The sequence below is a fragment of the Oncorhynchus mykiss genome, chromosome 9 (assembly GCF_057628025.1).
Source record: "Oncorhynchus mykiss isolate SJ-2025 chromosome 9, ASM5762802v1, whole genome shotgun sequence".
In the NCBI taxonomy this organism is placed as follows: domain Eukaryota; kingdom Metazoa; phylum Chordata; class Actinopteri; order Salmoniformes; family Salmonidae; genus Oncorhynchus; species Oncorhynchus mykiss.
The window spans coordinates 44,910,763-44,923,239 of record NC_143030.1 but is presented as its reverse complement, the minus strand read 5'-3'; the positions used below and the strand labels follow the sequence as shown (position 1 = coordinate 44,923,239).

General features: G+C 41.2%; 1 protein-coding gene across 2 annotated transcripts; it reads right to left on the bottom strand.

The window, feature by feature from the left end:
• Positions 1-79: 79 nt before the first annotated feature.
• LOC110532060 (eukaryotic translation initiation factor 2 subunit 2) lies at positions 80-9,766 on the bottom strand. Of its 2 annotated transcripts, XM_021615663.3 has the most exons (9): positions 9,251-9,766; positions 8,596-8,776; positions 8,247-8,347; positions 1,816-1,948; positions 1,491-1,591; positions 1,173-1,321; positions 960-1,016; positions 758-843; positions 80-595 (listed from the first exon to the last, which is right to left on the bottom strand). In XM_021615663.3, exons 1-9 carry the CDS (start codon positions 9,263-9,265, stop codon positions 420-422), a joined length of 999 nt encoding a protein of 332 aa, XP_021471338.3. In that variant the 5' UTR covers positions 9,266-9,766; the 3' UTR covers positions 80-419. The 2 variants fall into 2 exon arrangements, with proteins under 2 accessions (XP_021471338.3, XP_090040418.1); XM_090184292.1 differs by lacking the exon at positions 8,247-8,347 and having other exon boundaries at positions 9,251-9,742.
• Positions 9,767-12,477: the final 2,711 nt, after the last annotated feature.

The window sequence follows — 12,477 nt, the reverse complement described above, 5'->3', positions numbered from 1 at the left end:
CTTGGAATGCATCTTTAAAATGTTTGTTTAGTTTACACACCCACTATGCTTCAACCAAAGGAAAGCCAATATCAATTACTTTGTCATAACAGCTTTGTCTTTATGATCCGATATGTGGGCTACATACGATTGAAGAAATGTGGGAAGAAGACACACTTGGAGGGAATAGAGAAGCTCTGAAAGAATCTGCCCACAGCTGAGAAAAGAGAAAACTGGGGGTTTGCCTGTGAAACCTTATGCATCTGCGCACTGCTCCTTATGACCTGCAAGACCTTTGAGCCTCAGAGCTTGTAGCGTTTCTCTCTCACATAATGCAGCGACAACAACAAACCCTCTCGGACTCCAAACAAAAGTCCAGTTATCAAGAGGATCCAAAGCTCCGGCGGGTCAGAGAGGGAGAAGCCAGGGTGTGGTTGGCCTTAGTTGGCTTTGGCACGGAGCTGTGCCCTCTTGCCCGTGACTGCCTGGAAGCCAGTCTTGATGCTGGCCACGGAGCAGCGTGAGTGGCAGGTCTCACACTGGAGGAAGTAGAGACGGGTGTCCTTTTGTAGGATGGTGTCAGGGGAGCGACACGTGTGACATGTCACATATTCCTCTGCAAGTCAAACACAAAGCCAAGATGAGGCACGCAAATATGTCTATAGTAGCTACAAGTGAAGGATAACTAAATGATATGCCTCTACACTATTCTTTACATATTTTGCTCTAGGACACCAGTATACCAATGTAATATGGAATCCTGTATATTCCCACGTACTAATATATCTTCTCAAGACATTTTCAATCTGTTTCTGTTGAAATCTTCCTTTGATCACAAGCTGATTATTTCCATCTATGGAGCCACTGCAAAGAAAATAAATGTAATAGTCATTCATAAAATCAGAACTTAAAAACAGATGTCTGGATATGAAGATTTCTACTGCGAAATCTGCAATAACCATAATACTAGGCCACTTTACCTTGTCCCCAGCTCAGCCAATAAAAATGCCAGAAGATGTTTTGGCTGACGATGCAACCTACAGAGAACAATAATTGACAGTTAAATGCAGTCAAATGTACTACTAGAAACACTACCACACTTCATTCATCATATACTGTAGCTCTCCTGTGGGAAGTAGAAACTCAAGTCCCTAAAGTCTGTAGAATGTATGAAGTAGACATGTTTAACTCACAGTTTACAGATATCAGTGAAGTTGACAAACGAGGTCTTCTTGGTGCCCACTCGGACCACCTGAGGGGGCTTCATAATAAACTTTCTCTTCTCTCCGGCCACCATGTCAGGGTTCTTCTCCCACATGATGTTGAAGACGCGGTTCAGCAGCTGAGGAGGACATCACAAATATGATCATCAGACTCTCTCAAACTGGCGCAACTAGAATTGAAGGCACCAACAGCCTGAGGCTGGGGCGTGCCTTTGAATCAATATAACCAAATGCCCTTTGCAATATTATTTAAAATAATCTGAACTGAATTGAAATAAATAGGCCTACCTCATCATATGTGTAGTCTCTGTCTGTCCCTAACCACGCCGGACCAGACTGGGAGCTGAATGAGATGCCATCATTTTTTCCCCCCTCATCGTCCTCGAGGCCTCAAGCAAAAACACCACATGGTCAAGTTTTAACGGATACAATTACACTCATTGAAAGGAAAGTAGAAGACAGATATCAGCATTCAATAATAATAATAATAATAATATTAATAATAGATTTAATTTGTATAGCGCATTTCATTACCCAAGAATCTCAACAGCGCTCAAGACAATGTCAGTCACTTAAGTGGATAATTACTACAAGGTCAAATGCCATCCCATACCATCGTCCTTCTCAAGCATCTCTCCTTCCTCCTGGAAGTCAACCTTCTTGGACTTTTTTTTCTTTGCTGGCAACTGAAGATCCAAGTCGTCCTCTTCCGCTGCCTCGCTCTGCTCTTCTTCAATTTTCAGCTCCTGTTTTTAATAGATTGGGAGAACCTGTCAGCAAAACTTAATTAGATGTGACAAGACTAGGGTTGCAAAGGGTCGGAAACTTTCAGGCAAATTTCCAGAATTTTCCCGGAAAGATTCCAAGGGTAGTTAGCCTGGGAATTTTGTCTAAATTCATTAAATGTTTTTGCTGAAAACAATGAAGCTTTTTTTGTGGGATACACATAAGGCAATTCAAGGTCTTGTGGAATATTTTGGTTAAACTATCCCCAATTCAATGGAATTGCAACCCTCTGCATGCACAGTGCATTCTTCCATCACATGTGCAGTGCACTCTTCTATCACATGTATAGCTGATTCTCAAGATCTTGCACACTAATGAGATGATATTGAGCCAAGGACTACATGCTTTTGTTAACTAGTAAATAGTAGCCTACATCAAAGTGTGTTTAAATCATTTTTCTAACTTGTTAACAATTTCTGCTAGTTAGTTATTTCTACCATGTGGGTTTTAGCTTGCTTGAGCCTGCTAACTGAGTGTTAATTCACCTGTTTCCATACACGTTTCATTTTAAACCATTTATCTTACAAAATGAGTTTTTTAATCTAACTGCTTAACTATTTATCTGTACATGGAATTGTATTTTTTATTTTTTTTTAATCTTCACAGGAAAATGCCATGGGCACTATCTGATGTGGGAGACATTTCACTGCTAAAGTAAACTCAGCAAAAAAAGTAACATCTTCTCACTGTCAACTGTGTTTATTTTTAGCAAACTTAACATGGGTAAATATTTGTATGAACATAACAAGATTCAACAACTGAGACATAAACTGAACAAGTTCCACAGACATGTGGCTAACATAAATGGAATAATGTGTCCCTGAACAAAGGGGGGGTCAAAATCAAAAGTAACAGGCAGTATCTGATGTGGCCACCAGCTGCATTAAGTACTGCAGTGCATCTCCTCCTCATGGACTGCACCAGATTTACTAGTTATTGCTGTGAGATGTTACCTGTACATTTCTGGGGGGAATGGCCCTAGCCCTCACCATCCGATCCAACAGGTCCCAGACGTGCTCAATGGGATTGAGATCTGGGCTTTTCGCTGGCCATGGCCGAACACTGACATTCCTGTCTTGCAGGAAATCACGCACAGAACGAGCAGTATGGCTGGTGGCATTGTCATGCTGTAGGGTCATGTCAGAATGAGCCTGCAGAAAGGGTACCACATGAGGGAGAAGAATGTCTTGACTGTAACGCACAGCTGAACAAGCTCAGTCCGATGATGCTGTGATGGACCCTCCACCTCCAAATCGATCCATCTCCAGAGTACAGGCCTCGGTATAATGCTCATTCCTTCAACGATAAACGCGAATTCGACCATCACCCCTGGTGAGACAAAACCGCGACTTGTCAGTGAAGAGCACTTTTTGCCAGTCCTGTCTGGTCCAGCGACGGTGGGTTTGTGCCCATAAGAAACGTTGTTGCCGGTGATGTCTTGTGAGGACCTGCCTTACTACAGGCCTACAAGCCCTCAGTTCAGCCTCTCTCAGCATAATGCGGACAGTCTGAGCACTGATGGAGGGATTGTGCTTTCCTGGTGTAACTTGGGCAGTTGTTGTTGCCATCCTGTACCTGTCCCGCGGGTGTGATGTTCGGATGTACTGATCCTGTGCAGGTGTTGTTACACGTGGTCTGCCACTGCGAGGACGTTCAGCTGTCCGGCCTGTCTCCCTGTAGCACTGTCTTAGGTATCTCACAGGACGGACATTGCAATTTATTGCCATGGCCACATCTGCAGTCATCATGCCTCCTTGCAGCATGCCTAAGGCACGTTCACGCAGATGAGCAGGGACCCTGGGCATCTTTCTTTTGGTGTTTTTCAGAGTCAGTAGAAAGGCCTCTTTAGTGTCCTAAGTTTTCATAACTGTGACCTTAATTGCCTACCGTCTGTAAGCTGTTAGTGTCTTAACAACCGTTCCACAGGTGCATTAATTGTTTCTGGGTCATTGAACAAGCATGGGAACCAGTGTTTAAACCCTTTACAATGAAGATCTGTGAAGTTATTTGGATTTTTACGAATTATCGTTGAAACAAAGGGTTCGGAGTTTAGAAGGAAAAGCTGTGTACATTTGCAAATACTGTGCCAAATCATTTGTGAAGAATGCAACAAAGATGCAGAATCATCTGGGCATGTGCATAAAGCTCTACAAGAGAGCCAAGGAAATTATTAGGTACATGAAGGGTCATCAAGTTATAGCAGCAATCTACCTCACCAAGCAAAGTGAGAAGAATAAGAGCACCACATTGAAGCTGCCCAGCAACACCCATTGGGGTGGTGTTGTCATCATGTTTGACAGTCTCCTGGAGGTGGAAGAGTCTCTCCAAGAAAGGGCCATATCACAGTCTGCCGTAATGGACAGCCCCATCAAGAGGATCCTCCTGGATGATGTATTTTGGGAGAGAGTGGTAAGCAGCCTGAAACTCCTGAAACCTATAGCAGTAGCCATTGCACGGATCAGGGGAGACAATGCCATCCTGTCATGTTCAGACTCTGCTTACAGATGTAAGAGAAGAAATCTGTACTGCCCTACCCACTTCGCTGTTGCTCCAAAGGAAACTGCAGTTCTGAAATACATAAAACGCGTGAAGACTTCTGCTTCAAGCCCATACATGCCACAGCGTACATGTTGGACTCCAAGTATGCTGGCAAGAGCATCCTGTCTGGTGTAGAGATCAACAAGGCCTATGGTGTCATCACTACCGTGTCTCGCCACCTTGGCCTGGATGAGAGTAAGGTTCTTGGCAGTCTGGCAAAGTATACTTCCAAGCAAGGGCTTTGGGATGGAGATGCAATATGGCAGTCGTGCCAACATACAGTGCCTTGCAAAAGTATTCATCCCCCTTGGTTTTGTCCCTATTTTGTTGCATTACAACCTGTAATTGAAATGGATTTTTATTTGGATTTCATGAAATGGACATACACAAAATAGTCCAAATGGGTGAAGTGAAATGAAAAAATGGACTTGTTTCAAAAATGTCTCAAAAACAAAAAACAAAAAACCGGTGCGTGCATATGCCTCTAAATAAGATCTGGTGCAACCAATTACCTCCAGAAGTCAGATAATTAGTTACATAAAGTCCACCTATGCGCAATCTAGGTGTCACATGATCTAAGTATATTATACACCTGTTCTGAAAGGCCCCAGAATCTGCAACCCCACTAAACAAGGGGCACCACCAAGCAAGCGGCACCATGAAGATCAAGGAGCTCTCCAAACAGGTCAGGAACAAAGCTGTGGAGAAGTACAGATCAGGGATGAACTTTGAACATCCCACGGAGCACCATTAAATCCATTATTAAAAAATGGAAAGAATATGGCACCACAACAAACCTGCCAAGAGAGGGCCGCCCACCAAAACTCACAGACCAGGCAAGGAGGGCATTAATCAGAGAGGCAACAATGAGACCAAAGATAACCCTGAAGGAGCTGCAAAGCTCCACTGCGGAGATTGGAGTATATGTCCATAGGACCAATCTAAACCATTGCTTAAAGAAAAAAATAAGCAAACACGCTTGGTGTTCGCCAAAAGGCATGTGGGAGACTCCCCAAACATATGAAAGAAGGTACTCTGGTCAGATGAGACCAAAATTTTGCTTTTTGGCCATCAAGGAAAAAGCTATGTCTGACGCAAACCCAACACCTCACATCACCCCGAGAACACCTTCCCCACAGTGGAGCATGGTGGTGGCAGCATGATGCTGTCAGGATGTTTTTCATTGGCAGGGACTGGTAAACTGGTCAGAATTGAAGGAATGATGGATGGAGCTAAATTCAGGGAAATTCTTGAGGGAAACCTGTTTCAGTCTTCCAGAGATTTGAGACAGGGACGGAGGTTCACCTTCCAGTAGGACAATGACCCTAAGCATACACACACACACCAAAGCACACAACAGGCTGACCAATACAAGGGTTGACAAATTGGTGGCCACCCGGGCAAATTTGAGGCTTTTTGAGCCTGACAACGAGCCATCCTCAACAAGGTTTGAAAGTGACAGTGAAGATGAGGCCTCAGACTCTGATGTTCAAGAGGTGGACATTGAGGAGGTCCAGGGAGAAGACATGGAAGCCTGAGAGGAACACAACCAAATCTTTAGTTTCTACACTATCATTTTACAGATGTCTGTTGAAAACATTTTTGGGAGATGCGATGGATCATTGGGGATAATTCAATATTCCCTTTCTTTTGTTGTTCAGTGAAATCATCCCATTTGAAGAGTCAACTCATTTAATTAAAGTTAAATTTGTAAATAAATAGTTTTTATTTTATTTCTATTGGAAGGATTTAATCATTTGCATTTATTTATACTTATGATAAGTTAAAATGTTTATCTTTCTGTCTCCATATGATATGGTAAATATATCCAATGCAAAAAACATCTACATTTAAATGGTATTAATATTAATTTGCATATATTTCCCTTAATTCCTATATATTCCCGTTAATTCCCACGGAACGTTTCCACCTCTGAATATTCCCCAAAAAGTGCAACCCTAGACAAGTCTCAGCTCAAAGTAGAGATTCAGAAATAAAAGTGCCGCAACAAAGCCTTGGAAATAAACACAAGGCAGTTGACTTCAATATCACGTCAATATGGCTCCCATAGACATGGCTCCACTCCAGGTACACACACAGCGTAAATGACAGTGCATTCGGAAAGTATTCAGACCCCTTGAATTTTTCCACATTTTGTTACGTTACAGCCTTATTCTAAAATGTATTAAATTGTTTTTTTCCCTCATCAATCTACACACAAAACCCCATAATGAAAAATAAAAAAAAAAATATATATTTTTTGGAATGTATAAAAAAAATAATTATAATATCACATTTACATAAGTATTCAGACCCTTTACTAAAGTACTTTGTTGTAGCACCTTTGGCAGCGATTACAGGCTCGTATGATGCTACAAGCTTGGCACACCTGTATTTGTGGAGTTTCTCCCATTCTTCTCTGCAGATCCTCTCAAGCTCTGTAAGGTTGGATGGGGAGCGTCGCTGCATAGCTATTTTCAGGTCTCTCCAGAGATGTCCGATGGGATCAAGTCCGGGCTCTGTCTGGGCCACTCAAGGACATTTAGAGACTTGTCCTAAAGCCACTCCTGCATTGTCTTGGCTGTGTGCTTAGGGTCATTTTCTTGTTGGAATGTGAACCTTTGCCTCAGTCTGAGGTCCTGAGTGCTCTGGAGCAGGTTTTTATCAAGGATCTCTCTGTACTTTGCTCCGTTCATCTTTCCCTCAATCCTGACTAGTCTCCCAGTCCCTGCCACAAAAAAAACATTCCCACAGCATGATGTTGCCACTACCATGCTTCACCGTAGTGATGGTGCCAGGTTTCCTCCAGATGTGACGCTTGGCATTCAGGCCAAAGAGTTCAATCTTGGTGTCATTAGACCAGAAAATATTGTTTCTCATGGACTCATCAGAGTCCTTTAGGTCCTTTTTGGCAAACTCCAAGCGGGCTGTCATGTGACTTTTACTGAGGAGTAGCTTCCGCCTGGCCACTACCATAAAAGCTTGATTGGTGGAGTGCTGCAATGATGGTTGTTCTTCTGGAATGTTCTCCCATCTCCACAGAGGAACTCTGGAGCTCAATCAGAGTGACCATCGGGTTCTTGGTCATCTCCCTGACCAAGGCCCTTCTCCCCCGATTGCTCAGTTTAATTGGACGGCCAGCTCTAGGAAGAGTCTTGGTGGTTCCAAACTTATTTTATTTAAGAATTATGGAGGCCACTGTGTTCTTGGGGACCTTCAATGCTGCAGAAATGTTTTGGTACCCTTCCCCTGATCTGTGCCTTGACACAATCCTGTCTCAGAGCTCTCCAGACAATTCCTTTGACCTCATGGCTTGGTTTTTGCTCTGACATGCCCTGTCAACTATGGGACCTTATATAGACAGGTGTGTGCCTTTCCAAATCATGTCCAATCAATTGGATTTACCACAGGTGGACTCCAAGTTATAGAAACATCTCAAGGATGATCAATGGAAACAGGATGCACCTAAGCTCAATATCGAGTCTCATAGCAAAGGGTCTGAATACTTATGTAAATAAGGTATTTCTATTTTATTTTATTTTATACATATTCAAACACTTCTTAAAACCTGTTTTCGCTTTGTCATTATGGGTTATTGTTTGTAGATTGATGAGGGAAAAACAAATATTTAATCACTTTTTAGTATGGCTGTAATGTAAACAAAATGCAGAATAAAGGATGGGGTCTGAATACTTTCCGAATGCACAGTATATATCATACCTTTATCCCCTCCTCAATGTCATTATCAAACCCTTTCTTGGGCTTCTTCTTCTTTTTCTTCTGGTTGAAAAAGTTCAGGTCATCAAGATCGTCGGATTGCTCTAAAGATTTGAACAAACACTTCTGATATTGGTCTTACTGAGTTACTCTTCCGTTCCAGTCATGACAGATTAGTGGTCTAGAAGAGCAGAAAGTCACTACTGGGACATTACGTTTCCTCTGTTCCTTGTTTCCTCTCCTCACTTCCATCTGACATGTTGAGTAGGAAAGTGAGTCAAGGATGGAAGGAGAGGACCAAAGAATTTGAGGAAAGACCTTTGAGATCTTTGTCAGGTGTGAGCCTTCCTACCTTTCTTCCTTCCCTCGTCCTCGTCCAGTTCGAACTCTCTGTCCTCCCCACCGTCAGGTTCCACCTCCTTGGCCTCTACCTGCTGTGTGTCCTCTGCCACTCCGTCTCCACCTTCTTCTTCCAGCATGAAAGGCTTCTTCTTCTTCTTCTTCTTCTTGGTCATGTTGGGGTCGAATATCATCTGATGGGAGAATTAGACCATGATGATTAGCTTAGTCCCAGCGTTATTGAAGAGAAATAGCTGTTTGTTGATACATTACATTATATTTCCAGTCTAAGACTAGTTCTGGTACAATGTGTACAAACATTGACATACACACACACAGCTAACATAAGTTTCCCAAGCCTAAATAATGGTTAGCTTTAATAACTACAGGAATAGACTTGTAGCTAGCTACCTAGCATAGCTGACATTTGGTCACTAAATTGAGTATGTGATTAATTGTTTTATTAGTTAGTTAGCCCACTAGCCAAGCGCTCAACATGCGTGAGTGGTCTGCTGTCTGATATACTGGTGGGAAAGACTTGTACTGTAGGCTGAGGCCAAAGTCATTCAACAACGATCGCCACTAACGTTAACGTAACTGGCTTATCTTCTTCTACTCGACCAATACTGATAATAGTATATACACCATGATAAAAAGTGATTACTTACTTCGTCTCCTGACATGTTTGCGGAAAGAACAAGAACGATCTAGGAAGTTTTTTTATCCCCCGACCAGTCTCACTTCAATTCGCCGACACTTCTTGCATCAGCGGTAAATTACCAATGCGCAATCGTGGACTAACGTAATGAGGTCGATATTCAGGGTTGCCAGGTCCAGTTTAGATATCTTGCCGAATGATCATACAAATAACCATTCAAAACGCCTGAAAACTTGACAACAATTTTTTTTTACACAGCAAGTGCTGATTTGCCACATTTATACAATAAACCCTTTCCCACGTTATCGAGCCAACTAAGATGCAATATCAACATAACTTGTAACAAGAATGAAAATGAGTGTTTCATCAAAATAATAATTAGAGCTATGATTATAAAGGAAGTTGAATATGTCTCAAGATAAAAGATAATTCACCCTTATTTAACTCGCCAGATCATTTTCCATCAATTGATGTCGATTTAACCCGTGTGACTGCTATGATTAAGCAATATGGCACAAGGGGGTATGGTATATAGCCAATATACTACAGCTAATGGCTGTTCTTAAGGTTGAGGGCAAAGGGATACAGCCATTAGCCGTGGTATTGTGGCAAATACCAAAAACCCTTGGGGTACCTTATTGCTATTATAAACTGGTTACCAACATAATTAGAACAGTAACAATACATGTTTTGTCATACCCATGGTATGCAGTCTGATATACCACAAACTCTGATATACCACAGCTTTCAGCCAATCAACATTCAGGGCTTGAACAACCTAGTTTATAATTGTAAAGAAATCCCTTTTGATAGCTACATCCGACAGGAGAGTTTGAGTGATAAAAGTTGGACAGAGGATTTCGAAATCTCTGAGCAAGAAACACTTGGATGAACTTTTAAAAAAGAAATGTTGGGCCATTTTCTGGCAATTGTGACTTTATGTGCCAGATGTTAAGCCTACAAACAGTTATAATGGCCCATTTGCGAGAGATTGACTTGTCATTTCAATAGGCATAGGCTACAGACTAAAATCTGGGTTTATGATTGTAATTAGACTTTGCTATGGTTTGCTTAGCTAGATGGAGGTAGCCTATAGCCCCTGATAGGCCTACATCTAATTTCAGATAGCTTACTGTAGCCTAGGCAAGATGTAAACTGAATGATATAGCAGCTTGATTAGTTCAAATTGACAGACTTATTTATTCAACATGAATAGCAAGGAGATTTCAATAAGTGCTTGTGTTTCCAATAGCCTGTTGAAATAGGCTACTGAGGATGGGGGTCGTAATTTCCATCACTGATTTAAATATTAATAATGTGTTGGCTATATGAACTTAATATTCTTGTCAACAACAGCCAGTGTAATTTTTTTAACCTGTAGCCTAATCTGACTGATTGTTACCATCAATCTAATATGTTCTAACATATTATCGGCAATTGCAATAGAGCTTTGTTAACTTCCAGTTTAATGAACTAAACAATGGCCATTAATAAGACAAAACAACAATAAACTGAAATTATACACAATTTATTAAATCAGTTTGCCAGCTCCAGGTAGGCTACACAAGTGGCACAAATTGATTTGCAATGACTATAGTAATCTAAAATGGCATATAAATTAATAGGCTACTTCTAGCATGCTAATATGCTTTATGGAAAAAGGCTTGGAAAATAAAATAGTTGTCTCTATAATGACAAATAGCCTACCTACAACTGACAAAAAGTTATCACAACATGTGCACTTGCTACTCTGTCTCCTCTCCAGTGGCGATGTTAGCATGTAAATCTTGGTGGGGTAAACCCCCCCAAAATTTTGGGATGCATGCCAGCAAAGCCACTACACAACACAACACTAAACAATACATTGATTTCCCTATAACAGTGACAAACGGTGCCCACAAACTGTTAAGACCTAACAGCAGTCCCAACACCTTACCACTGCTACACCTGGCTATCAGCGGAGCCTTGTCTGACAGCGAAACAGTTAGTTCAGCTTAATTTACTGCCTTTAAAAAAACATAGCTGATATGGCTGACTGGCTTAAACAAATGTGGTTTCTACTGACAATTGAGATGTACAAACTATGGCATAAGGGGACGACAAGCAGATAAGAGGCCATCCGTAATTTCGATTAAGACATTAATGAGCGAGCTAGGACGGCCATAGTCAATATAGCTATTTGTTCAGCACTTTTGAAATATACAGCAACAGAATTAAGAACATGTGCTGTTCTTACAGTATTATCCCTGTACACCAAGTCAGAACTGTGGGATAAATAAAGGGGGCATACTGTATAAGCAGACAATGAAAGCTCTTACAATATTCAATGATTACATTTCTCTAAAACAGGTTATAGGCTACATGTGCACCAGCAAGTCAGAACAGTAAGTGAAATTAAGAGGGGAAAATATACTCCATTTTTGGCTGAGGCACATGGGCTACTAAAGGCTTACTACATAACATACACAGAGTATTACTTTCTTAGCTACAGTATACATATCTCCCTGGCATATTACATCATTTATGCAGCAGCATACAATACATTTTTGGACTCACCTTGTTGTGTTGTACTCACTTGAACAGGAAGATTTCATCAAACTTTGTTATCAAAGTCTGGCATTATCTGGATTTAAGGTGATTTCAAGACAACTGAGAACTCTAAAAAAAAACAAGGCCGAATCATGATGATGTCAGTGATCTTTATTTCGTAGCTCTAGGAAGAGGCCCGAGTTCCCGGCTTACAATTCCGATGACCGTTCAAAATGTATTTTCCCAGTCGGAGCTCGTTTTTTCCTGAACTTCACAGTTGTCTTAATTAAACTAACTGAAGTCAGATTTCCCAGATCCTAATTAACAGTTGTTTTGAGCGTGGCAGAACTCATGCTGGATTGACAGCATGGCTAATGTTGAATGTTTATCATTTTAAGCTTGGAAAAGAGACCCTTAAACATAGACTTGTGACCACACAGCCCTCCACTGAATAGCAGGCTAGTGATTGCTTTGCAATGCTTGCAGTTAGCCACTGATTCCTTCCAAACCACTCATTGTTGAATTTGCGATTTCCAACTTGTTTTGTAATGTTTATGTCCATACGTTTTATCTATAATTTCTCTTCATTATTTTTCTTAATTTGACAAGGATTAAAATGGATTTGCCAATAGATTGTCGATTTGATTCATGATGATGACTTCTAGCTAACATTTTGAAAGTATGATGTTGACATGATCAGTCCAATCA